The sequence below is a fragment of the Sapajus apella genome, unplaced genomic scaffold (assembly GCF_009761245.1).
Source record: "Sapajus apella isolate SASKATOON/1434 unplaced genomic scaffold, GSC_monkey_1.0 scaffold10, whole genome shotgun sequence".
Classification (NCBI taxonomy): domain Eukaryota; kingdom Metazoa; phylum Chordata; class Mammalia; order Primates; family Cebidae; genus Sapajus; species Sapajus apella.
Genome location: NW_022436950.1, coordinates 37,030,693 through 37,057,138, shown reverse-complemented (window position 1 = coordinate 37,057,138; position 26,446 = coordinate 37,030,693). Strand labels below are relative to the sequence as shown.

Genomic DNA, 26,446 nt, shown 5'->3' with positions numbered 1-26,446 from the left:
GAGATCGCGCCATTGCACTCCAGCCGGGTAACATGAGTGAAACTCCACTAAAAAAAAAAAAAAAATGGTTGAAGTGTTAAATTTTATGTCATGTATATTTCACCACAATAAATCTCTTAAGTTCCTGTGGTTTTTGTTTTTTGTTTGTTTTGTTTTGTTTTCATTTTAATCTACAGCCTTGTTAGATGACTTGGATAAAGAACTAAACAACTACATTATGCGATGTAGAGAATGGTATGGCTGGCATTTCCCTGAATTAGGAAAAATTATTTCAGATAATTTGACATACTGCAAGTGTTTACAGAAAGTTGGTGAGTAATTTGTTTGTCCTTTAAGTCATTGAAAGTAAATGAATTTGGCCAGGCATGCTGGCTCACACCTGTAATCCTAACACTTTGGGAGGCTGAGGTGGGAGGATCACGAGGTCAGAAGTTTGAGACCAGCCAACGTGGTAAAACCTCATCTCTACTAAAAATACAAAAATTAGCCGGGTGTAGTGGTGGGCACCTGTAACCCCAGCTACTTGGGATGCTGAGGCAGGAGAATCACTTGAACCCAGGAGGCAGAGGTTGCAGTGAGCTGAGATCCCACCACCGTACTCCAGCCTGGGTGACTGGGCAAGACTCTGTCCCAAAAAAAGGAATTTGATTGCATCCTAAACCATGAGTTACAGCATTTTGTTAAGCAAGATTCCCAGGATTTTTGCAATTTCTATGTATTTGGGAAGTGTAGCAATTTAGTGTCTTAAATTTAAGAAACAAAATGAATTTTAACTTAGATTTTGATGGCCTGTAGTATGACATTAGTACCTGATACTAAATAGCCATATCGCTGTCTATACTGTTAACATACAAAGGAGTTTGATTGTTGATAAATAGTGGCTTACTTGGCTTACTAATTACTGGCCTCAGCTTCAGTATAAAAGCTGTGACATTATTAGTCCTGTCTTTTTAAATATTTGCCACTTATTTTCTGAAATGAGTTTTGTGATATCTTTATTTAGCTTTTACTCTATTTTTTGGAGGAAGGTGGTGGGGAGAAATTTTATCTCTTAAACTCAAACCCTTAAAAGAGGAAAAACTATTATACTAGGTCAAACTTCTTCATTTTTTTGTTTTGTTTAGGCATCCTTTTCATTGGCTTTCTACTTTTTCTTTTGACTATTTGCTGGATTTTATATAATTTGTTGAAGAGTGATTCTCCCTCATCCTCTGCAAACATTCCATAGGCGATAGGAAGAACTATGCCTCTGCCAAACTTTCCGAGTTCCTACCAGAAGAAGTTGAAGCAGAAGTGAAAGCAGCTGCGGAGATATCAATGGGAACAGAGGTTTCAGAAGAAGATATTTGCAATATTCTGCATCTTTGCACCCAGGTAAATTTTACTCCTAAAGGATCTAGATGTGGTACTACCAGCTCTATAATAATTTTTCTGATGGCAATGATGATTTTTGCACTTACCGTTGTTCCCTGATAACGTAAATATGAAGGTGTTCAGTCACTACCTCATCTGATGCCATCATGATTTGTATACTTGAAAAGGGGAAATACATACTAAAAGGAAGTAATTTATAATCATCATCTGAATAATTAACCAAAAATCCATTAAGGTGGCAGAGAATTATTGCTTAGAATCTTTTGAATTTTCTTTTTTTTTTTTTTTTTTTTTTTTTTTTTTTGAGATGGAGTTTCGCTCTTGTTACCCAGGCTGGAGTGCAATGGCTCGATCTTGGCTCACCGCAACCTCCGCCTCCTGGGTTCAGGCAATTCTCCTGCCTCAGCCTCCTGAGTAGCTGGGATTACAGGCACACGCCACCATGCCCAGCTGATTTTTTGTATTTTTAGTAGAGACGGGGTTTCACCATGTTGACCAGGATGGTCTCGATCTCTTGACCTCGTGATCCACCCTCCTCGGCCTCCCAAAGTACTGGGATTACAGGCTTGAGCCACCGCGCCCGGCCCATCTTTTGAATTTTCAAAAGATTTTCAGGCAGTATACTAAGTGGTTTATGTATGTTATATAACAAAGTCCTTACAACAGCCATTTTATAGAAAACCGATGTTAGGCAGAGTTGATGTAGCCAGGGTTGTGTAGCTGCTCTTTCATATTGAGGGCTCCAGTGTTTTAGACATAGGAATTTTATACTGTTTTTACTGATATTTGTGACTTAATTTATTCCTTATACTAGGTGATTGAAATCTCTGAATATCGAACCCAGCTCTATGAATATCTACAAAATCGAATGATGGCCATTGCACCCAATGTTACAGTTATGGTTGGGGAATTAGTTGGAGCGCGGCTTATTGCTCATGCAGGTGATGATTTTAATGTTATTTGTAAACATCAATGTTTGAAGTATTTTCTGGTTAGGACTTTGTTTACATCTTTAAACTACAGCTATTAAAAGAAATTTTCTAAGTAATAACACAAAAGTAGATGATATGTAGGAGATGAATAAGGGCCAAGTGTTCAATGATGATTTTTATTTGTTTGCCTGATTTCCTTTTGGATAATGAAGGCATCTTTAGTCACTACCTCTTCTGAGACACTTGGGGGTCCATTGTTAGAAGTTTATTAAGGTTAATTAGAATAATCAGATGAATGTAGGAGGATAAAACAGTTAACATTTTCATAATAAACTCATTAGACATAGATTTAAATATAGTTTTAAGAAATCACTATAGAGGATATATACCGTTGATTGATTATCTTAGTTTCACTATTGAATGTGTGGTTGTAATTAATGTATGACTTTCAAAAATATTTTCCGCACCGATTTATAATAAAGCTTTGTATACATGTATGGAAATATTATACTAGGCTGTAATTAAAATGCTATCAGTGTTTAAAATGGCATAACTCTTTTTGTTTTTTTGGGGGGGGGTTTTGACAGAGTTTTTCTCTGTTGCACTGGCTAGAGTGCTGTGGCACAGTCTCTGCTCACTGCAACCTCTGCCTCCCAAGTTGCTGGGGTTACAGGTGCCGGCCACCACGCCTGGCTAATTTTTGTATTTTTAGTTGAGATGGGGTTTCACTGTGTTGGCCAGGCTGGTCTCAAACTCCTGACCTCAGGTGATCCACCTGCCTCGGCCTTGCAAAGTGCTGGGATTACAGGCATGAGCCACTGCATGCAGTCTGGCATAATTGCTTTAGCTGCATCATTAATCAAAGGTTTCATTCAAGTGCCTGCAGCTGTAATGATCAGATGATTTCATTTTCTTCACCTGTTTTCATGCACACAGCTAAAGTTGTAGCAGTAATCGATGGCAGGCGTTAATAGAAGTATGTATTTGTTGGCTGGTCACGGTGGCTCACGCCCGTAATCCCAGCACTTTGGGAGGCTGAGGTGGGTGGATCGCCTGAGGTTGGGAATTTGAGACAAGCCTGGCCAACATGGTGAAACCCTGTCTCTACTAATAGCACAAAAATTAGCTGGCCCTGGTGGCATTCACCTGTAATCCCAACTACTCAGGAGGCTGAGGAAGGAGAATCTCTTGAACCCAGGAGGCGGAGGTTGCACTGAGCCAAAATTGTGCCATTGCACCCCAGTCTGGGTGACGAGTAAAACTCCATCTCAAAAAAAGAAGTATGTATTTGTTGCACTTTAAAAAATATGTCTCATGGTAAAGTTTGTTTCATTAATGGTGAGTGTGCTTTCTGACAGGAAATATTCTATACAACATATTCAGCTAAGCAGCATGTTGATAACTCACTAGCACAATAGTCCCCAGCTATCCATGAGGATATATTCTGAGCCCCCAACCCCCACCCATGGATGTTTGAAACAGAGGATAGTAGTGAACTCTATGCTGTATATGCTGTTTTTTCCTAAACACACATACCTATGTTAAAGTTTAATTTATAAGTTAGGTACAGTAGGGCATCAACAACAATAATAATAAAACAATTATGACAATATCCCAGTGTCACTATTTTTCTGCATTGGTTACTTGAACATAAGCACTGCAATACTGCACTGTGGAGAGGGCCATGAAAGTGACTAATGGGTAGATAAGGATAATTCATGTTCTCGGGGGGACTGAGTGTGGTGGCAAGAGATTTGAAACTTTGGAGCTGTTTGTTTCTGGAATTTCCTTTTTAATATTTTCAGACTGCAGTTGACCACAGGTAATTGAAACCACAGAAAGTGAAACCACAGATAAAGAACTATTAATATACTTCTAGGAATATATTTTCCTAATCCACAGCTGAATCAACAGGAGTAAATAAGTTGTGAATTTATTATATGGTTATGCTACCGAGATGTCCTAATAAATGTGTTTATTTGTAGGCTTTTTCATATCTAAAGCAATAGAATATTTGATACAATCTCAGAAAGCAGAGTCCAGATTAGTGTTCTTGTGTGTGACATATTTGTGTTACTCCTGTAGTATACTAATGGAATATAGAATAGTACTGCCGTCTCTGGGGTGAGTGGAAACATTGAGCCAAAAAGCTTAACCTTCAGTTTGCCCTAGGCATTCATCACAAACCTGGTTGTGCTGATGAAGGAATTACAAACGAAACATCAGGCTTTTTAGGGAATTCTGGCTTAAAGAATTCTATATTATATGTGATTTTTATTTTATTATGTTGGGTATAATAATTCTATAGGTCTTTTGTTTTAGTACATGGAACATTCAGATGTTTGGAAGTGCATTCTTTGTAACTTTCTCTCTTTGTAGGTTCTCTTTTGAATTTGGCCAAGCATGCAGCTTCTACAGTTCAAATTCTTGGAGCAGAAAAGGCACTTTTCAGAGCCCTCAAATCTAGACGGGATACTCCTAAGTATGGTCTCATTTATCATGCGTCCCTCGTCGGCCAGACAAGTCCCAAGCACAAAGGAAAGGTGTGTTAACATGGTTTTTGTTTTTTTGTTTTTCTGAGGTTGGACTTTTTAATAATATAACCACTTTTCTTCTCTATAGTACATATTAAATCTTTGTATTGTCTCTTTCTTGTTAAATAGAGAAAGGTGAGTTATATAAAAAGCATTTTGTGGCCGGGTACGGTGGCTCACGCTTGTAATCCCAACACTTAGGGAGGCTGAGGCGGGTGGATCACCTGAGGTCAGGAGTTCGAGACCAGCCTGACCAACATGGAGAAACCCCATCTCTACTAAAAATACAAAAATTATCCAGGCATGGTGTGAACACCTATAGTCCCAGCTCCTCGGGAGGCTGAGGCGGGTCACTTGAGATGAGGAGTTGGGCCAGCCTGACCAACAGTCGAAGCCTGGGTTTACAGGCACGTGCCACCACGCTCAGCTGCTTTTTGTATTTTTAGTAGAGATGAGGTTTCACCATGTTACCAGCTCCTGACTTCATGGTCCACCGCCTTGGCCTCCCAAAGTGCTGGGATTACAGGTATGAACCACCATGCCTGGCCTAAATTTGTAATAGCCTTATGAGATGTACGTATCTCTGTTTTATTGATAGTGAAACTGAGGCTTAGGCAAGTTAAGTACTTTCAATCTTTTTGAATGATGTGTAGTTTAACAGAAGTAAACTGAAATTTGGTAAAATCTAGGGTAGAGTGGTAGAGATAATAAAGGGTTCAATAAAATAAACTTAAAAAAAGAACCCACGCATATTTAAGATTATTATGGGTTAAAGATGCACTTGTTCTGAATGATCTCAAGGCAGAGAACTAATGTCACTGAGTAGAAACTAAAGTTTAAAAATGTTTTAAAAAAAAAAAAAACCAGGCATAGTGTCACATGCCTATAATCCCAGCTCTTTGGGAGGTCAGGGCAGGCAGATCACAAGGACAGGAGTTTGAGACCAGTCTGGACAACATGGTGAAACTCCATCTCCACTAAAAATACAAAAATCAGCCAGGCATGGTGGCACGTGCCTGTAATCCCGGCTACTTGGGAGGCTGAGGCAGGGAAAATAGCTTGTACTGGGGAAGCAGAGGTCACAGTGAGCCAAGATCATGCCATTATACTCCAGCCTGGGTGACAGAGCAAGACTTAGTCTAAAAAAAAATTAAAAAAAGTTTGAGCTATTATTTTACATGAATTGCTATAAAATCTTTTCAACCACAGAAGTGTTGGTGCTGATGTATGGCCATTAGGTTGTGGCAAAGGTTGAAATATGATGGGTGATTGAATTGTATGATTCTTAATACTTCTATAACTCCTTGTTTTAAAACATTCTAGAATAAATGATAATGTGATTTGCTGAAACTGTCTCATGAGTAAGTAAGTTGTTGAGGACCTTACATCTGAACATGGAATGTATGTTCTTCATGGTTTTTCTATTAGATTTCTCGAATGCTGGCAGCCAAAACTGTTTTGGCTATCCGTTATGATGCTTTCGGTGAGGATTCCAGTTCTGCAATGGGAGTTGAGAACAGAGCCAAATTAGAGGCCAGGTTGAGAACTTTGGAAGATAGAGGGGTAAGAACCACATTATCCATATTGCAAAAGTATTACCTGTCAAAAGTTAATATGACTAGATTTATGGAATTCATCTGCTAAACAGTTTTATGAAACATTAGTATGTCTAAAGTATTCTTACTGTGCCTGCTGTTAAGAGTTGCTCTTATTTACCAAGAATTGTTGTGTGCAACAGCGTTTGCCATTAGGATGTGCCATTTAAAATAAAACGAAAAATAGCAGAAGTTGCAGTTTGCTGGCCCACTGATTGACTAGACTGTGTAGTATATTATAAAGAGATTATGGCTTAGAATTGTATTTGTAATTTTTCTTTTTCTTCTTAGATAAGAAAAATAAGTGGAACAGGAAAGGCATTAGCAAAAACAGAAAAATATGAACACAAAAGGTGAGTACATTCAAGTGAGGGTGGAGTGAATAATTTTTTTAAAATGTTAATTATTGACAGCAGTTTTTATTATGAACTTCACCTTGATGTGCCCCTAGGTTTTTCAAATTTATTTGACAAAAATTGTGTATCTTAACTGTGTACATGCCACTTTTGGAAAACATGCGCATTGAGGAATGATTAAATCAAGCACATTGACATGCATTGTATTACTTTTTTTGAAGTGAGGATACCTTAAAATCTACTTAGCAATTTTCAACAATATAACACGTTGTTGTTAACTGTAGTTACCATGTTGTACACCCTTTTTTCTTGCCATTTAGTTTTCCATATTCACTTCTAGTTTTCATTGATAGTAAATTTTAAAATCTAAAGTTCCTCTAATATGTTGTTTATCAAAAAGTTCATTCAGAGTTAATCCCTAAAGAAAACTATTTTGTAAAAAGTATAAAGATGGAAAACATGTCTAAAAATGGCTGAGACATGATAAAATATTCAAACTTAACTATCAAATTAATGAAATATTTGTATGTGGGGGGTATTTGGGTTATTTATTTGAGGTAATGCTCAATGCTGGTGAGGTTGTCACGTTGGAAGTAAAATGGCATAGCTATTCTGGGAAGCCATTTCACAGTATGTATGTATCGAGATTCTTCAAAATGTTCCTAGTCATTAGCCCAATAAATTATACTTTTCAGGACTCATAATCCTTCAAGAATGTTAATAGTAAAATCCTATGCTATTAGTGGATAAAGAGGGTAATATATAGTAACATTACCATTTATAAACACATATTTAAATATAATTACTTTTCTATTTTCTGGAAAGAAGCCAAATGTGTTTCTGTGAGCATTCACATTTTTTTTTTTCTGCATTTTCTAGGCTTTCGGCAATGGCCATACATACTACAATATTTACAGTCTGTAATTTATTGTCTTTAGTTGACAAACATGGGGGGTTTTTGGTTTTTTGTTTTGTTTTGTTTTTGTTTTGGGGGAGACAGAGTCTCACTCTGTTGCCCAGGCTGCAGTGTAATCGTGCAATCTTGGCTCACCGCAACCTCTGCCTCCTGGGTTAAAGTGATTATCCTGCCTCAGCCTCCCAAGTAGCTGAGACTATAGGCACGTGCCACCACGTCCAGCTAACTTTTTGTATTTTTAGTAGAAGCAGTTGTTTTTTTTTTTTTTTTTTTTTTCCCCCCACCACAATTAACCAGAACAGTTTCATTGTCAGCCAGGATGGTCTTGATCACCTGACCTCGTGATCCACCCGCCTCAGCCTCCCAAAGTGCTGAGAATACAGGTGTGAGCCACCATGCTGGCCTTGTTTCTTAAATTATGAATGTCTTTAACCTATAAAAATTAAAGTCATACAGTTTACAAGTCTGCTTAAGAAGCAGAACATTTTTTAGCTTGTTTTGAACAAATTTTTTCAATGTTCCTTTGCAATTAATGCTTTTTACTTTAAACATGCACTTGAAGCATCAGTTCACATTTTAGGCACTCATTTCAGTATTTTCTTTCTGCTTACATTAGAACAAAAGCAAATGTTGGGTTCTCAGAAATCTTTTCCATGTGTATGTATCTGTATTCTTTCTTCTCTTGTGATCTTACGATGAAGACTTCTATACTAAGCTTGGTTTAGATTTTTTGTTCTGCCTTTTTTTCATTTAATTGTGTAGTGTTCTGAAAGTTGGATTGGTTCAGTTTTCACTTTCTAGTTAGTTGTAAAGACATTTTCTCCTTTCGTTTCCCCCATGCTGATTGAGTGTTTTCCTGTACCATAGTAACTACATTGATTACTAAATCAGAATTCATTTAGCTCACCACTTCTCTTGAATGTGATTGACCTACTTGAAAAATACTAATACCTTTACCTTTTGGAAACTATTAGTCTTCATATACTACCCCAAAGCCACTAAAATGAAACAACATTGTGTGCTTATGTAAGTATTATCTAATGGCATTTTCTTTATCTCTTGAGAATTATTTCAGTTACAGATACTTGTAGAGATTTTCTAAAACTTTTTGGGTCTTTCAGTGAAGTGAAGACTTACGATCCTTCTGGTGACTCCACACTTCCAACCTGTTCTAAAAAACGCAAAATAGAACAGGTAGATAAAGAGGATGATATTACTGAAAAGAAAGCTAAGAAAGCCAATATTAAAGTTAAAGGTTAGTTTGAATTTTAATACAATATTTAATACTCATTTCTTAAGACCTATGGACTTAATGAGTCTTAGAAGTACATGCCATTGCACTTTATTATAAAACTACTTGTTGAATGCTGATGGTGTTTAATAATGCCATTATATTCTCTGGGAATAGTTAGGATATTGTTAAATTTACCAGACTTTACAGAGGAAATGTGAGAAGCATAGTCAACTTACTGTATTTTACTAAAACTACCAGTACTTCAGTTTCTACTACATGAACTGTTTTGAGAATGAACAGAAAAAAACGAATGTGTTTACTAAATTGGTTGTTGAAAATTTTTTGTTTTATGTAAAGTTAAGAATGAATATAGAATTGATGGAACAGTGGTTTTCTTCATTGTTTTTGTTATATGGAGCAGACTAGAAGGAATACATACTGGTAGCCGGCTGTCATAGTTACAGTATCTAATAGGTGCTACCAGTTAACTAGGCTGTCTTATGAAGTTGATAAGCAGGTGCCCCATTAAAAGTCGAATCTGTGGGGTTTTTTTTGTTTTTTGTTTGTTTGTTTTTAATTTTTCCTTTTTTTTTTTCTTTTTTTTGAGACGGAGTTTCACTCATGTTACCCAGGCTAGAGTGCAATGGCGCGATCTCGGCTCACCGCAACCTCCGCCTCCTGGGTTCAGGCAATTCTCCTGCCTCAGCCTCCTGAGTAGCTGGGATTACAGGCATGCTCCACCATGCCCAGCTGATTTTTTGTATTTTTAGTAGACACCCGGTTTCACCATGTTGACCAGGATGGTCTCGATCTCTTGACCTCGTGATCCACCCGCCTCGGCCTCCCAAAGTGCTGGGCTTACAGGCGTGAGCCACCGCGCCTGGCCTGTTTTTAATTTTTCATCTGTCCCTTCTCATAACCAAGAAAGACGAACCTGTGTTTATTGAACACATACTAGCAAGTCTTGCAAAAGAGTAAATTATTAACAGAATGATTGCTTTAACTTAGTTTCTAAAGAGCTTAGTGGTCTAAAGGTTTTGATCTGCAAATGTGGATAGTATACTTGATAGAGAAAACAATTTATTTAGCTTTTATGCTTCTTTTTATTGAAAAGTAAGAAGATTCCTAAACCCATTAGCAGTAGCATTTGAGGCACCAAACTGTCTTTGTAGCCTCAATTGTGTATCTAATAAGCTTTTCCAATGTATCTGTCAATTTTCCATCCCACATCCCCTCCCCCCCTTTTTGTTGTTGTTATTGTTGTTTGTTTGTTTTGAGGCAGAGTTTCCTCTGTCCACAGGCTGGAGTGCAGTGGCATGATCTTGGCTCACTGCAACCTTTGCCCTCTGGGTTCAAGTGATTCTCCTGCCTCAGCCTCCCGAGTAGCCGAGATTACAGGCAGACACCACCATGCCTAGCTAATATTTGTGTTCTTAGAAGAGATGAGGTTTCACCATGTTGGCAAGGCTGGTCTCAAACTCTTGATCTTGTGATCCGCCTACCTCAAGCCTCCCAAAGTGCTGGGATTGTAGGCTTGAGCCGCCATGCCCCTTCCCGCTCTTCTATATGTAACAATTCTAGTTGCTTTGGCCATCAACCTTGACTTGTTTTTTTCTCATAACTCAATCTAGTCTTTGACAGTAGATCCTTTCAATTCCACCTGAAAGTAGCAGCCCCAGTGGAACCACCATTAGCTATTTTTTTTTTATCTAAATTTGTTCCAGCCATACTGTCCTGCTTGCTATTTACTGAACCTACTATCCATCTACTTGTCCCACCCACCCTCTAAAAAGCCTTAGGACTTCAGCATTTGCTCTTCTCTACCTGGAATGTTTTCCCTAAAGATAAGTGTATCATTCACTCCTTCACCTCTTTTAGGTGTTTGCCAACCATTCTGTCTAAAATGGCCATATATTCTGCCCCTTTCCAACATTCCCCTTCCTGCTTTATTTTTATTCTTATCACTTTAATATCTATTACATAATGTATCACTTAGGTCTCTCTACTGTGCCACCAAAATAAAAAAGATTCATAGGGAAAGGAATATTTTTGCCTCTCGTACCTTGCTCAAATTTTTTTTGGGGGGTGGGGCGGGTCAGTGAGGGTGAGATGTTGCCCAGGCTGGAGTGCAATGGTGTGATCTCACTGCAACCTTGACCACCTGGGTTCAAGGAATTCTCCTGCCTCAGCCTCCCAAGTAGCTGGGATTACAAGCATGCACCACCACACCTGGCTAATTTTTTTGTATTCTTAGTAGAGATTGGGTTTCTTCATGTTGATCAGACTGGTCTGGAACTCCTGACCTCAGGTGATCTGCCCACCTCGGCCTCCCTAAGTGCTGGGATTACAGGTGTGAGCCACTGTGTCCAGCCTTGAATTGTTTAGTACAACCTCTGGCATAAATATTATTTAGTTGCTGAATTTTTTATTTTATTTTATTTGAGACAGAGTCTCCCGTGGTCGCCCATCTGAAGTGCAGTGGCATGATCTTGGCTGACTGCAACCTCCGCCTCCTGGGTTCAAGTGATTGTCCTGCCTCAGCCTCCTGAGTAGCTGGTATTATAGGCATGCACCACCACGTCTGGCTAATTTTTTTGTATTTTTAAGTAGAGATAGGATTTCACCATGTTGGCCAGGCTGGTCTCAAACTCCTGACCTCAAGTGATCCTCCTAAAGTGCTGAGATTACAGGTGTGAGCCACTGCACCCAGCTGGTATCTGAATTTCTTTTTTCTTCTTTTTCTTTTTTTGGAGACGGAATCTTACTCTGTCGCCCAGGTTGAAGTGCAGTGGCGTCGCCTCAGCTCACTGCAACTTCCGCCTCCCGGATTCAGGCAGTTCTCCTGCCTCAGCCTCCCAAGTAGCTGGGATTACTGGTGTGAGCCACCGTGGCTGGCTGGTCATGAATTTCTAATGATAGCTATGTGTTGAGTCTTTATTGTAATGTGTGCTAAGCATTATACTTAGTATTTTGTGTGCATCATCTCTTTAAATCTCAGTAACAATCTAATGAGATAAGACATTCTTAAATTTTATAGATGAGGATATAGAGTTTTACTAGGGGTAAATAAAATTATTCAGGACTGCAGCAGGTAGAATAAACGCAGGCCGCCTTCAGAGTGCAAGCTCTTAACCATTTCTAATATAATTTACTCTATTTCCAAAAATGATAGGGGATCAGATGACTTTTGTTTTAATCCTCATTTTTATACAAGACTTCATGGTTGTGAGAAAATTGCTCTGAGGTCTCTCTGTATCATTTGTTAACGTTAGTGGTAGGAGGACTTTCCCAATTATAAAACAATATAAACATTGGATAGTTGATGAGAATGACAGCCAAAACAAAAACTAGGACTCAAACGTTTTTGGAAGGAGTGAGATCTGATACAGTGTTAATTTGTTATGCCTTTACATTTACCCTATTCAGTTGAAGAAGAGGAAGAAGAAGAAGAAGTGGTAGAAGAAGAAGAAACATCTGTGAAGAAGAAGAAGAAAAAGGGTAAAAAGAAACACATTAAGGAAGAACCACTTTCTGAGGAAGAACCATGTACCAGCACAACAATTCCTGTATGTTTGTTGTTATAATCATCAGTACTCTCTGGGCACAGGGAGTTTCTCCATATTTTACTATCCTCTATATCAGAAATGAGCAGGCATTTTAAAAAATGGTTTTCATTGATGGGGAGGTAAAAGTGAAATGGCTTTGTTGTATTTGTATAGTAAAAGGCCATTTCCCAAATCTAGAATTTATTACCAAAAATTGAGTTTGCATTGAGGGGAAAAGATTTGCTGAAGCTTACTTTTATAGGTGAGGTTTTATGTCTTGTCTTTTAATCTTTTCCCTGAATTTGTTTTCAAGGGAAACAGATTGATTTTGCATTTTATAAAGAAAAGTGATTACTCAACCATACAATTACAGCTCTTTGAAAGCATTCTTATTGGCTATTTTCAGAGTCCAGAGAAAAAGAAGAAAAAGAAAAAAAAGAGAGATAATGAGGACTAACAAAGGAATTACAGTTATGTCACCTGGACGCATCATGCTTAAGATTCCATTGGGAGCATACCAGGGATGCTCTCTAACATAATCAAGGGACAGTTCAGTGAAACAAAGTGATTTATCATCTGTAACTTCAAACCTATTTGTGTCTTGACATCAACTGTTAACCTTATGTCATCATTTCTTAGAGTCTTTGATAATACAAATAAAATATTCTTTGTATTTTAAGACAATTTTGTGATCTCTTTATATCTTGGATAGAGAATCTTTGGCTCTTTTATAGTTTGACATGTGATGATGATATTGTTTTGATAAATATAACTGAAAAGTGAGAGTTGTTAATGGTTAATTTGAAACAATCTTTTGGAAGGCAGTGACTAAGTGGACTAATTTAAGAACCCCAGTCTAATGTGTTTTTCTTGCCTTTTTGAATTACTTTATTTTCTATCTTTTTCTGCCTATTTATTTAAATAAAGATTTGTTTCTTACTCAAATTTTAATATTAGGTGAGCAAAACTTCTTAGTATCTGTTCAGAAGGGTGGGGAGACAGTATCCCTACCTTTATTTACTTGTTTGCAATTCTAAAATGTTTCTTTTTCTTTCCTTCTTTCCTTCCTTCCTTCCTTTCTTCCTTTCTTTCCTTCTTTTTTTTTTTTTTTTTTTGACGGAGTTTTACGCTGGAGTGCAATGGCACAATCTCGGCTCACTGCAACCTCCACCTCCTGGGTTCAAGCAATTCTGCCTCAGCCTCCCAAGTATCTGAGATTACAGGTACCTGCTACCATATCCGGCTAATTTTTGTATTTTTAGTAGAGACAGCGTTTTACCATGTGTTCAGGCTGGTTTCAAACTCCTGACTGCAAGTGTGAGCCACCATGCCCAGCTCAAAATAATTCCTTTTTTTTTTTTTTTAATTTATTGCATTTTAGGTTTGGGGGTACATGTGAAGAACATGCAAGATTGTTGCATAGGTACACACGTGGCAGTGTGATTTGCTGCCTTCCTCCCCATCACCTATATCTGGCATTAAAATAATTCTTAAGACCCTGATTTGTTTAGTCAACCTGAAGTGACATTTTAAAAGGTTGTACAAAGTGATAATACAGAAAGAAAAATAACAAAAAAACCAAAGTGTCAGTGGGAGTGACATATAAAGCAGGACAATAGAATACCAAAGAGAAATCTTTATTTCTGAGTGATCGTGTTTAGTATGCAAACAGAAGCCTGGTAGACCTTAGTGTCATGATAGTCATGAGTTTCATAGCACTGTTATGTTTCGCCAGTTTGTATATGTCATACACATCATACTAAAGACCAATTCAGTAAAAGCTGTTGGTAAGACGGAAACTAGAATGACTGGCTTTTGAGTTCCACCTCTGCTTTTTTTTTTTTTTTTTTTTTTTTTTGTGAGACAGAGTCTCGTGTTGTCGTTCAGGCTGGAATGCACTGGTGCAATCTCCGTTCACTGCAACTGCTGCCTCCTGGGTTCAAGCAATTCTCCTGCCTCAGCCTCCCAAGTAGCTGGGATTACAGGTGCCCACCACCACACCCGGCTAATTTTTTGAATTTTTAGCAGAGCAGGGTTTCACTGTGTTGGCCAGGCTGGTCTCAAACTCCTGATCTCATGATCGGCCTGCCTCAGCCTCCCAAAGTGCTGGGATTACAGGCATGAGCCACCACGCGTGACCCCACCTCTGCTTTTCAAGGCGACAACCTCTCTGTGGTTTCCTTATTTGTAAGTCACAGATGATGGTCAATTTTACCCCTCCTAATCATTTGTAGAAAATGAAATTACACACTTTCAGAGATGTTACTAGGTTTCAAATTTAGTTAATTTACTTGAAGTCAGTGTTGATAAAATACAGGCAGCCATCCCTAGACAAAGTTACGTAATAAAGCTGGTTATCTTGTTACCAGGAGAACATTGTCATTTTGTATCACCCACTTGTACCACAGATTACTAATTTGGGACAAAACAGTCTTTAGTTAATGATCAACTTGATGAAAATGGCCTATCCACCTACCGCGAGCTATGTAGTCGAAGGTTAACATCCAAAACAAGATAGGTTTTTGAGAAACTTAAATAAACTTATAGTTACTTGAATAGTCTTCTGCGGACTTGTAGAAAGCATAGTTGAATCACACAGCAGTCAGCTTTCATAAAGGCTGAAGGCTTAATCATTTAAAACGCTACCCAAAAGGTACGTTTTGGTTCTATTTGGCACTATTGAAGCATTTGTCCTAATGAAAAGCCTTGTGAACTTAGTTCGAAATCAGAAATTTGGGTCGATTTTATATGCCTAGTTTTGATTAGTAAATTTTAAGAATTTCTGTGGCTGCACCACAAAAAAATCTCTGCTGAAAAACTACTGATTCTCTACTTCCCTTGAAAAATGTAAATTTCCCTTTTCTGGTTTAAACTCCTGTATCTGTTCATTGCCTTTTGGTTCCTCAGCACGCTTCACAAGGCACTTGAGTGAGCTGTCCTCTCCCCAACTTCAGAACATTATCTGCAGCACTCTGTCTCAGGGCTCTCTTAGAAAGGATTTATTTGCTGCCCGTGAAGCGTTCTCTGATTTCATCTGTTGCTTCTCTGTGGTCATTTTCAGACTTGGCTCAGGCTCATCCTTTATCCCAGCTAGGGCCAAAAGTCTCAAACCCTAACTAGTATACATAGGAATTATCTAGAGACCTTGCTTGATAAAATGCAAATCTGATGCTCAATTAGTGCCGCCAGAGCAAAAAAAAAAAAAAATAGCAGATCTGAGGTCTGGGTTGGAGCCCAGAATTTGCTTATTTTACGCAAACTCAGGTGGTGCTAGATGAGGGTCTGTGTGTATGGTAGCAGAGTACTAGGGTAAATTACTTAAACTCTCAGGACCTGTTTGCCTATCTGAAATTGGATTTCTCTGAGAGTTACATGAGATAATGCTTGTGAAGAAGTTTATGCGGTAAAGTCTAATTATCCCCTGGTTACTTGAGGCTGAAACAGGAGGATCGTTTTGAGTCCAGGAGGTTGAGGCTACAGTGAGCCATGGTTGCACCACAGCACTCCAGCTTGGGTGACAGCAAGACCCTGTCTCTTAAAAAAGAAGTGCAGTTGACTTTTGAACAATAAAGGGGCTGGGGAACTGACCAGCCTTTGTGCAGTTGCAATTTTGCATATGACTTATGACTCCCCCAAAACTTAATAGCCCAGTGTTGACCAAAAGCCTTACCAATAACAGTCATGATACATTGTTATGTGTAATGATTCACTGTATTCTTACAATAAGCTAGAGAAAAAATTGAGAAAATACTGTTCATTAAGTGGAAGTGGATGATATAAAGGTCTTCATACTTGTTTTCATGTTGAGTAAGCTGAGAAGAGGAGGTGTTAGTCTTGCTATCTCAGGAATGGCAGAGGCAGAAGGAAATCTGTGTGTCAAGGGTCAACTGTAAATTAGAATGATGGTTCATAAAACAAGTAGGAATTAGAAACACCTGGAGAACTTTTTAAACGGTAAGTTTCTGATTTAGTAGGTATAGCGTAGGGCCCAAGAATTTCCATTTGTTAGAGATTCCAGCTGATGGTTGGGGACACCTGGACCACTGTACTGCAAGGACTTCCCTATGTTAGCTTGCTTAGTCTTATGGTTCTCCAAACCAAAACCTGACTTGCTGGTCAAGAAGTCTTGCCCGTGCATTTCGGTAACATGAAAAGCACCAGAAAACCAGTGTCAGGCCTCAGTTGTGCTGTTGCACTATGGGTAATTAAGCCCCAGAAGGCTAGACATCAGGTAAATACTCTTCCTACATAGATAATGCAAGGTTGAATAGGTACAAGAAATACAATTATTAGCATTATTTCCTGGCTATAAGAATTTGCTTGCAAAGGGATGAATTTAATTGCTGATACTGCAAGTGTTCTGTGTATATTTAGTATTACATAAAAGGGAAAAATCTTAATGATTTTTTTTTTCTTTTTTTTTTTTTTTTTTTTTTGAGACGGAGTTTTGCTATTGCCCAGGCTGGAGTGCAATGGGATGATCTTGGCTCGCCACCCTCTGCCTCTGTGTTCAGGTGATTCTCCTGCCTCAGCCTCCAAGTAGCTGGGATTATAGGCATGTGCCACCATGCCCGGCCACTTTGGCTGAAATTTTAAGGAGTCTGATATGAAAGAAAATTATCAATTTAGCATTATTTTTATTTATACTAGACTCACCATAGTTTCATATCCAAGTGTCTTCTATTTAGTGTTTTTGAGTATTTTCAGATTTTGTTGTTTTTTTGTAGACTGCAGTGAATGCCTTTGTACATTATTTTCATGTATTTGCATTTCCATAGGATAACTTTTAGATGTAGAATTACTATGTCAAAGAGGACATAGTGTAAAATAATGTCAGTTTGCCTCCCAAAGAATGCCGTAATTTACACTCCCAACAAGTAGCATTAAGGGAAACCTATGTGAGGAACTGTCTCATAATCATCTTTTTATTTACCATCTATCCCAGTCCCCTGCTCACTAGCACAGTTTTTCATATAGCAGCAAACAATGTTTTAAATTATTAACTTGAACGAAGTGTCTTTAAACCTGGGTAATTTTCCTCTCACAATTTTGTGGTCCAAGATGAATGAAAAGGTTCCGTCTATCAGTACAACATTGAAATCATCTTCAGGATTATACACTCCCACCTGTCCTGTGCTGCTAACCCAAAGGGTATGGTGTGAGCCACCATGCCCAGCCTTGGAACATTTTAGTAGCTTGAAAATACTGGAATCTTGTCATTTGAAAAAAATGAATAGTTTGAATCTAGCAATGAGTTGTGCTTGCTACCCCTGTGGAGACAGGTTGGAATAGCAGCTCACTGGAGGTTTCTCACAAAGCCTGGGGACCCAAGGCTGGTATTTGCTACTTTGGTTTAAACCAAGCCCTGGCAAGCCACCAAGCAATAGCTTTGGAAGTGGCTGCCTGGAAATTCCTGGCCTACAGTGCTGAGAGGACCACTAGTACTCAACTGGTCAAGGTGTCCATTTGCATACCAACTCCTATGTCATAGCAGCAAATGCAGTCTTCAAAGTTTGAAGATAAACTATTGTTAGTATAGCTATGAATGCCTCCTGTATAAAAGTAACCAAAGATGAACAAACTCACAAAAACTATAGCCCTTGATTACTCAGGGTGTCACAGTACTTGATAGCTAATGGCTATAAACGAGACAACGGAGCATGACATCACATTCATCAAACATTTGATATATTTGTCAGGGGAATAGGAGATTTTAGAATTAAAAGGAATCCAGGAGATCACCTATATACAATGAAGACTCAGACCCAGAGAGACCTGGTGTATTCCAAAGACATTAGCCTGCTCTTTTCTCTTAGGAACAGAAGGCAATTTTTTTTTTAATGAAAAGCTTACACATTTACTTCAGCTTTTAGGTTGCTCTACCTTCCACTTTACAGGAAAACTATCATAGGAAGCAATCAGATCCAAAATATACAACGTTAGGCCGGGCGTGGTGGCTCACACCTGTAATCCTAGTAGCACTCTGGGAGGCCGAGGTATGTGGATCACCTGAGGTCAGGAGTTCAAGACCAGACTGGCCATCATGGTGAAACCCCATCTTAAAAAAGAAAAAGAAAATATATATATGTGTTAAAGTTGAATACGAATATGGGGGAGCAGGGTGGGCGCGTTGGCCCACATACATAATCCCAGCACTTTGGGAGGCTAAGACAGCCTGGCCAACATGGTGAAACCCCGTCTCTACTAAAAATACAAAATTTAGCTGTGTGTGGTAGCACACGCCTGTATTCCCAGCTATTCAGGAGGCTGAAGCAGGAAAATCGCTTGAACCTGCGAAGCGGAGGTTGCAGTGAACCTAAACTGCCATTGCACTCCAGCCTGGGCGACAGAGCACGATCCATCTCAAAAAAAAAAGTTGAATGCAATGTGTGAACCTTGATGTATCCTGATTTCAAAACATGAAAGATATAAAAGATATTCTGGGAACAGAGAATTTCTAATATGAACTGGATATTACATGATTTTAGGGAATTATAATTACTCTTAGATGTGATAAGGCTACCAGGGTTATGAGGATAATGTCCTTCGTTTTTAAAGATGCATGCTGGGGGCCGGGCGCGGTGGCTCACGCCTGTAATCCCAGCACTTTGGGAGGCCGAGGCGGGTGGATCACGAGGTCAAGAGATCGAGACCATCCTGGTCAACATGGTGAAACCCCGTCTCTACTAAAAAACTACAAAAAATCAGCTGGGCACGGTGGCGCGTGCCTGTAATCCCAGCTACTCAGGAGGCTGAGGCAGGAGAATTGCTTGAACCCAGGAGGTGGAGGTTGCGGTGAGCCGAGATCGCGCCATTGCACTCCAGCCTGGGTAACGAGCGAAACTCCGTCTCAAAAAAAAAAAAAGATGCATGCTGTTGGGATGAAGTATCCTGATGTCTATAATTCGTTTTACAGTGCTTCAGCAGAAATTATAAATGGAAATAGATGAAGCAAATACAGCAAAATGTTAGCAGTTGTTGAAATATGTGTGGTAGTGGGTATGCGAATGTTCATCATACTATTTTCTCCCTTTTTATTCTTGAAAGCTTGAAGTGATCATAATAGAAAGTCTTAATTTTTAAAGCAGAAACATGCTATTTATTTTGCTTTAATTCTGAGTTCCTTCTCTGAAAACTTGCAAGATCCTTACAGCATTCTTGGCCAGCAAGTATTTGGGACACCCAGTATGGGCCAGGCACTTGTGAGCAGGGAGAGCTCAAAGAAAAAGATGCAGTAGCTGTTGACCTCAAGAGAGTTGACAAAGTGAACCTCAGACCTCAAATGCTCCTGAAGAAGGCATGTTCCCATTGAAATCAATGACTGGGGAAGGGGGAATGCAGGGAAGCAGCAGTTACACCATAGAAGATGAGAATTATGGAAATTAAGAAGGCAGAAGCTGTGAAGTTGAATTTAGCTTATTACAGAGAAACTGGGCCTTGTGCAGTGGCTCACGCCTGTAATCCCAGCACTTTGGGAGGCTGAGGCAGGTGGATCATGAGGTCAGGAGATCAAGACTATCCTGGCTAACACAGTGAAACCCCGTCTCTATTAAAAATACAAAAAACTAGCCAGGTGTGGTGGCACGCAGCTGTAGCCCCAGCTACTCAGGAGGCTGAGGCAGGAGACTAGCTTGAGCCTGGGAGGCGGAGGGTGCAGTGAGCCAAGATTGAGCCACTGCAATCCAGCCTAGGTAACAGACCAAGACTCCATCTCAAAAAAAAAAAAAAAAGCATTCCTCTCCCTTCCTCTATTAACCATGAAATACTACACATTTGAAGAAAGTAGAAAAACAGCAGAAAGAGCTGAGCGGGATGGCACTTGCCTGTAGTCTCAGCTACTCAGGAGGCTGAGGCAGGAGGATCACTTGTGCCCAGGAGTTCAAGTCCAACCTGGGCAACATAGCAAAACCCTGTCTCTGGGAAAAAAAAAAGCAGAGCCCCACCCCTTGGCAGGTAATAGAGTTGGGAATACAGCTGCATACTATTGTAGCCCCATCTCCCCACCCCAAAACTGCCCTTCCACATCTTTTAAGCTTTGGCATTTAGTACTTACCTGGTGAGCTCTTCTGTGCCACAGATGTATAAGGAGGTAGTCATGTGCCTTCTCAGGGCCTCAAAAAACTGCCTCTTAACCTGAGCCAAGAAGCAGGGAGGGCTTGGTTTCTAGCAAGGGTAAATGTGCCTGACTCCAGGAAAAGAATCAGTCAGACAACAAATACATCTATTTATAGGCTAAAATCTGCTGGGCCAGCAACATGCTAATAACCAGCTGGGCATGATGGAGAGGCCACAAGCTGACTGTCAGGATGGGAAGAGCCCTGCACTACTGGTCAGAGAATATATATGTGAAAGTGCTGCATAAGCCAAATGGCGCTATTTAAAATATCCTTGCTGTTGTTATAAGCTGATTTCACTACTTACTAGTTCGTGTTCTTAGACAAGTCAACCTTGCCCTCTCAGTCTCAGTTTTTTTAGCTATAAAATGGTATTTTTTGGCCGGGCGCAGTGGCTCACGCCTGTAATCCTAGCACTTTGGGAGGCCGAAGTGGGTGGATCACCTGAGGTCAGGAGTTCAAGACCAGCCTGGCCATCATGGTGAAACCTCATCTTAAAAAAAAAAAAAAAAAAAAAAAAAAGATATTTTTATTTATCTTGTAGAGCTCTTAGAAACTCAGATTTTAAAAATGCGCAGGCCAAGTGCAGTGGCTCACACCTGTAACCGCAGCACTCTAGAAGGCCGAGGCAAGTGGGTCACTTGAGGTCAGAAGTTTGAGACCATCCTGGCCAATATGGCAATACTCCATCTTTACTAAAAATACAAAAATTGGGGGCAGGCGTGGGCCTGTAATCCCACCTCTTTGGGAGGCCAAGGCGGGTGGATCACAAGGTCAGGAGTTCAAGACCAGCCTGGCCAACATAGTGAAACCCCACCTCAAAAAAAAAAAAAATACAAAAATTAGCTGGGTGTAGTGGTGCATACCTGTAGTCCTAGCTACTTGGGAGGCTGAGGCAGGAGAGTCACTTGAACCCAGGAAGCAGAGGTTGCAGTCAGCCAAGATCTCACCACTGCACTCCAGCCTGGGTGACAGAGTAAGACTTTGTCTCAAAAAATAATAATAATAATTAGGTGTGATGGCACACCCCTGTAATCACAACTACTCAAGAGTCTGAGGCAGGAGAATCACTTGAACCCAGGAGGCAGAGGTTGCAGTGAGCCAAGATTGCACCACTGCACTCCAGCCTGGATGACAGTGAGACTGTCTCAAAAAAAAAGCACAAATTCCTTGTAAACTGAACAAATATATTGTATTATTACTCGAAATTTATTCTACATAAAAAAAATAAGACCCAAGAATTTACCAGCCCCATTTTCTCTTATTTTTGGGCACACAGCTAGCTAGAATATTCCTCAGCATTTCTTGCAGTTAGCTATGGCCATGGGGTGAGCTCCACCCAACGAAATGGTAGTGTGTGGCAGCAATTACATCACTTGGAGGCCTGTTCCATAAAATCCCCCAATACACTCCACAATGCCTTATCCCTCCATTCTGTCTCGATGTGGCACATATGATGAACTTGCAAGTCATTTGTTAGAGAAGTTACAAGATAGAAGAAACCTGGGATGCTGAATCACCAGTGGTGTCAAGGACCCACAGTTGAAGACCATCTGTTTTGGACTTCATAGACAAAGAATAAACTTTTCTAATGTTTAGGCAATCATATTAGATTGAACTACATGAAATTGCCAGTATTTGACTGGCTTTGACCTATAAAAATAATTCATATGGTACAACCTAATAGACATTTTGTTTTGTTGCCTTTAAAATGAAAATCTTAATGGGGAAAAAAAAAGATTTTTTTTTTTTTTTTTTTTGGATCTCTCTCTGCTTTTTTTGCTGGAGTGCAGCGGCACAATCATGGCTCACTGCTGCAGCCTCAATCTCCCCTGGCTCAAGGGATCCTCCCACCTCACCCCTAGTTGCTGGGACTATATGCACATGCCACCATGCCTGGTTAATTTTTGTATTTTTTGTTGTGATGGGGTTTTGCCATGTTGCCCAGGCTGGTCTCAAACTCCTGGGTTCAAGCAATTCACCCACCTTGGCCTTCCAAAGTTCTGGGATTACAGGTGTGTGTGAGCCACTGCCCCTGGCATTTTTTTTGTTTGTTTTTGTTTTTAAGACAGGGTCTCCTGTTCCTGAGGCTGAAGTGCAGTGATGCGATGTCAGCTCACTTTAGTCTCAACCTCCTAGGCTCAAGTGATCCTCCCACCTCAGCCTCCCAAGTAGCTGGGACCACAAGTGTGTAGCACCATGCCCAGCTAATTTTTATATTTTTTTTTGTAGAGATGGGGTCTCCCTATGTTGCCCAAGCTAGTCTCAAACTCCTGGGTTCAAGCGATCCTCCCAAAGGGTGGGATTACAGGCGTGGACCACCACACCCAGACTGAGGAAATCTTTTTAACAGCCACATTTTCAACAGTGAGAAGGGAAATTAGTATTCTTGAGCTCATAGATGAGAGATTGTAAACTGTCTGTCTTTGGTCCACATTTGGGTGTAAAAATATTTTATTTGCTCCATACAATGTTGGCCCACGTAGTTTTAAACAATTGAATTCATTGCTGAATCAAATATATCTTCCTGTGATACAGTCAAAAATATTTTTCTTTTTCATTGTTTTTTTGACCTTTGGAATTAACATAGCAAAGCAAAAACCTAAAACCAAACTAAACGAAGCAAAAAGAGCAAAGCTCCTTTAATAAACAAAGAATTAAACTGTTTAGGCCTTGAGAGAGAGATCAATTTATAATTATGAGATGAGTAAGTTATTCTAAAACGTAACATTAAATTCAGAAAACAAAAATGAAGAAATTGATAAAACTGACCACATTACTCTTGAATGGCAAAAATCCTGTAAAATAGTCAAAATATAACAGATTTTTTTTGTTTTTTTCGAGAAGGAGTCTCGCTTTGATGCCCAGGCTGGAGTGCAGTTGCATGATCTCAGCTCCCTGCAGTCTCCGCCTCCCGTGTTCAAGTGATTCTCCTGCCTCAGCCTCCCGAGTAGCTGGAACTACAGGCGTGCAACACCATGCCCAGGTAATTTTTGTATTTTTAGTAGAGACAGAGTTTCACCAGTTTTGGTTGGCCAGGATGGTCTCAACCTCTTGACCTCCTGATCTGCCCGCCGTGGCCTCCTCCCAAAGTGCTGGGATTATGTATGAGCCACCAAACCCAGGCCGATACTTTCTTTAATATGTAAAGAGATTAAACAAGGTAGTAAGAAAAAATGGGCTGGGTGAGGTGGCTAATGCCTGTAATCCCAGCATTTTGGAGGGTGAAGCGGGCGGATCATGAGATCAGGAGTTCAAGATCAGCCTGGCCAACATGGTGAAACCCCGTCTCTACTAAAAATACAAAAAGTAGCCTTGGTGGTACACGCCTCCTTGAACCCAGGAGGTGAAGGTTGCAATGAGCCAAGGTTGTGCTACTGCAGTCCAGCCTGGGTGACAGAGTGAGAGTCTGTCTCCAAAAAAAAAAAAAAAAAATAGCTGGATGTGGTGGCAGGCACCTGTAATCCCAGCTACTCAGGAGGCTCAGGCAGGAGATTCGCTTGAACCCAGTAGGCGGAGGTTGCAGTGCGCCAAAACCACACCATTGCACTCCAGCCTGTGAAACTCTGTCTCCAAAAAAAAAAAAAAAAAAGAAAAAGAATGAAAAATACTAATAGCAGGCAGTTCGAGAAGAAAAGTTAGGGCTGGGTGCAGTGGCTCACGCCAGTAATCCCAGCATTTTGGGAGGCTGAGGTGGGTGGATCACCTGAGGTCAGGAGTTCAAGACCAGCCTGGCCAACATGTTGAAACCCCGTCTCTACTAAATATACAAAAAATTAGTTGGATGTGTTGATGGATGCCTGTAATCCCAGCTACTTGGGAGGCTGAGGCAGGAGAATTACTTGAACCCAGGAGGTGGAGGTTGCAATGAGCCAAGATCAAGCCAGTGCACTCCAGCCTGGACGACAAGAGCAAAATTCCATCTCAATAAATAAATAAAGAAGAAAACATATACAGGCCAGATGTGGTGGCACACACCTGTCGTCCCAGCTACTCAGGAGGCTAAAGCAGAAGGAGCCTTTGAGCCCACGAGATCGAGGCTACACTGAGCTATGATAGTGCCACTGTACTTCAGTTTGGATGACAGAGCAATTCTGTCTCTGAAAAAGAAAGGAAAAAAGGGCTGGGCGCAGTGGCTCACACCTGTAATTCCAGCACTTTGGGAGGTCGAGGCAGGTGGATCATGACGTCGGGAGATCGAGACCATGCTGGCCAACTTGATGAAACCCCACCTCTACTAAAAATACAAAAATTAGCTGGGTGTGGTGGCACATGCCTATAATCCCAGCTACTCGGGAGGCTAAGACAGGAGAACTGCTTGAACCAGGTAGCTGGAGGTTGCAGTGAGCCCAGATCACACCACTGCACAACGGAGGGAGACTCTGTCTCAAAAAAAAAAAAAAGGAAAGAAGGTATACAGATCATCAATAAACATAAGAACAACTTTATCAAATTACCAAAACTAAGTAATAATAATACCCAGTGTTGTCCAGAGTGAAGGGAAACAGACATATATCGTAGGTGAAAGTATAAATTTGTGGAAACTTTTGGGAGGATATTTTGCTAATAGCTAGAGTAAAAATGCAAACCAGGCAATGATAATGTTAGTTTAGTATATGAATCTAGTCACAAAAGTCATTAAGATATAGGTACGGCCGGGCGCGGTGGCTCAAGCCTGTAATCCCAGCACTTTGGGAGGCCGAGGCGGGTGGATCACGAGGTCAAGAGATCGAGACCATCCTGGTCAACATGGTGAAACCCCGTCTCCACTAAAAATACAAAACATTAGCTGGGCACGGTGGCGCGTGCCTGTAATCCCAGCTACTCAGGAGGCTGAGGCAGGAGAATTGCCTGAACCCAGGAGGCGGAGGTTGCGGTGAGCTGAGATCACGCCATTGCACTCCAGCCTGGGTAACAAGAGTGAAACTCCGTCTCAAAAAAAAGATATAGGTACAAGGATGTTCTCTATAGCATTGTATATATATTTATTTTTATATATGTACAGTGCTATAAAGATGTATATATATAAATATATATACATATATACATACAATGCTACAGAGAACATCCTTGTATCTATATCTTTATATTTATATATGTATATATAAAGCTCATAAATGGAGCTAGTAAATAATCACATGTCCAAAAATTCAGCAATTAAAATATGAAAATATTTCCTAGATAAACTATTTAGTGGGAAAAGCAAAGTGCAGAACGGTGTGAAACCATCTGTGTAAATTTTTTGAAAGGATATGTATGTTTTTCTTTTCTTCCCCTTCTTGTTCCATATACAAGAAACTATCAGGCCAGCCACACTGGCCCACATCTGTAATCTCAGGACTTTGGGAGGCCAGTGCAGGCAGAGCACTTGAGCCCAGGACTTTAAGACCAGCCTAGACAAAATGGTGAAACAGTGCCTCTACTAAAAATACAAAAAATTAGCTGGACATGGTGGCTCTCTCCTGTTGTCCCAGCTACTCAGGAGGTTGAGGTGGGAGGATCACTGGAGCTTCAGAAGTCGAGGCTGCAGTGAGCTGTGATTGCACCACTACACTCCAGCCTGGGCAAAAGGAGTGGGATCCTGTCTCAAAAAAACAAAAAAGTAACTATTAATAATTCCCACCTTTGGAGAAAAGGATTCGAGATTTGGAGATCAGAGAGTAAGGAGGAAGATGTTTGCTTTTCATTTCTTTTTGTATTGTTTCATTTTCATTTATTAATTTATTTATTTTTGAGACAGGGTCTGGCCCTGTCACCCAGGCTGGACAGTGGCATGAGCTTACCTCTGCTTCCCAGTGTTGGAAATAGATGCTCGATGCCACAAAGAAAAATTAACACTGATTGCT

At 40.1% G+C, this 26,446-nt stretch overlaps 1 protein-coding gene and 2 non-coding genes across 5 annotated transcripts in view; all 3 read left to right on the top strand.

Annotated features, from left to right (window-relative positions):
* Positions 1-13,170, top strand: part of NOP58 (NOP58 ribonucleoprotein) — a 49,215-nt gene extending 36,045 nt beyond the window's left edge. For 2 of the 3 annotated variants that reach the window (XM_032278634.1, XM_032278635.1), the window contains 9 exons: positions 177-311; positions 1,229-1,374; positions 2,189-2,315; positions 4,686-4,849; positions 6,269-6,403; positions 6,727-6,788; positions 8,829-8,962; positions 12,368-12,507; positions 12,893-13,170. In XM_032278634.1, the coding sequence (XP_032134525.1) occupies positions 177-311; positions 1,229-1,374; positions 2,189-2,315; positions 4,686-4,849; positions 6,269-6,403; positions 6,727-6,788; positions 8,829-8,962; positions 12,368-12,507; positions 12,893-12,943 (1,094 nt within the window). In that variant the 3' untranslated portion in view covers positions 12,944-13,170. The remainder of the gene's footprint in view (positions 1-176; positions 312-1,228; positions 1,375-2,188; positions 2,316-4,685; positions 4,850-6,268; positions 6,404-6,726; positions 6,789-8,828; positions 8,963-12,367; positions 12,508-12,892) is intronic. The other variant, XM_032278633.1, reaches the window with a different exon arrangement.
* On the top strand, positions 1,433-1,521 carry LOC116552063. Its single transcript, XR_004269188.1, has one exon. It is a non-coding gene; the product is annotated as a small nucleolar RNA SNORD11B (small nucleolar RNA).
* On the top strand, positions 2,466-2,549 carry LOC116552062. The gene has a single exon (XR_004269187.1). It is a non-coding gene; the product is annotated as a small nucleolar RNA SNORD11 (small nucleolar RNA).
* Positions 13,171-26,446: the final 13,276 nt, after the last annotated feature.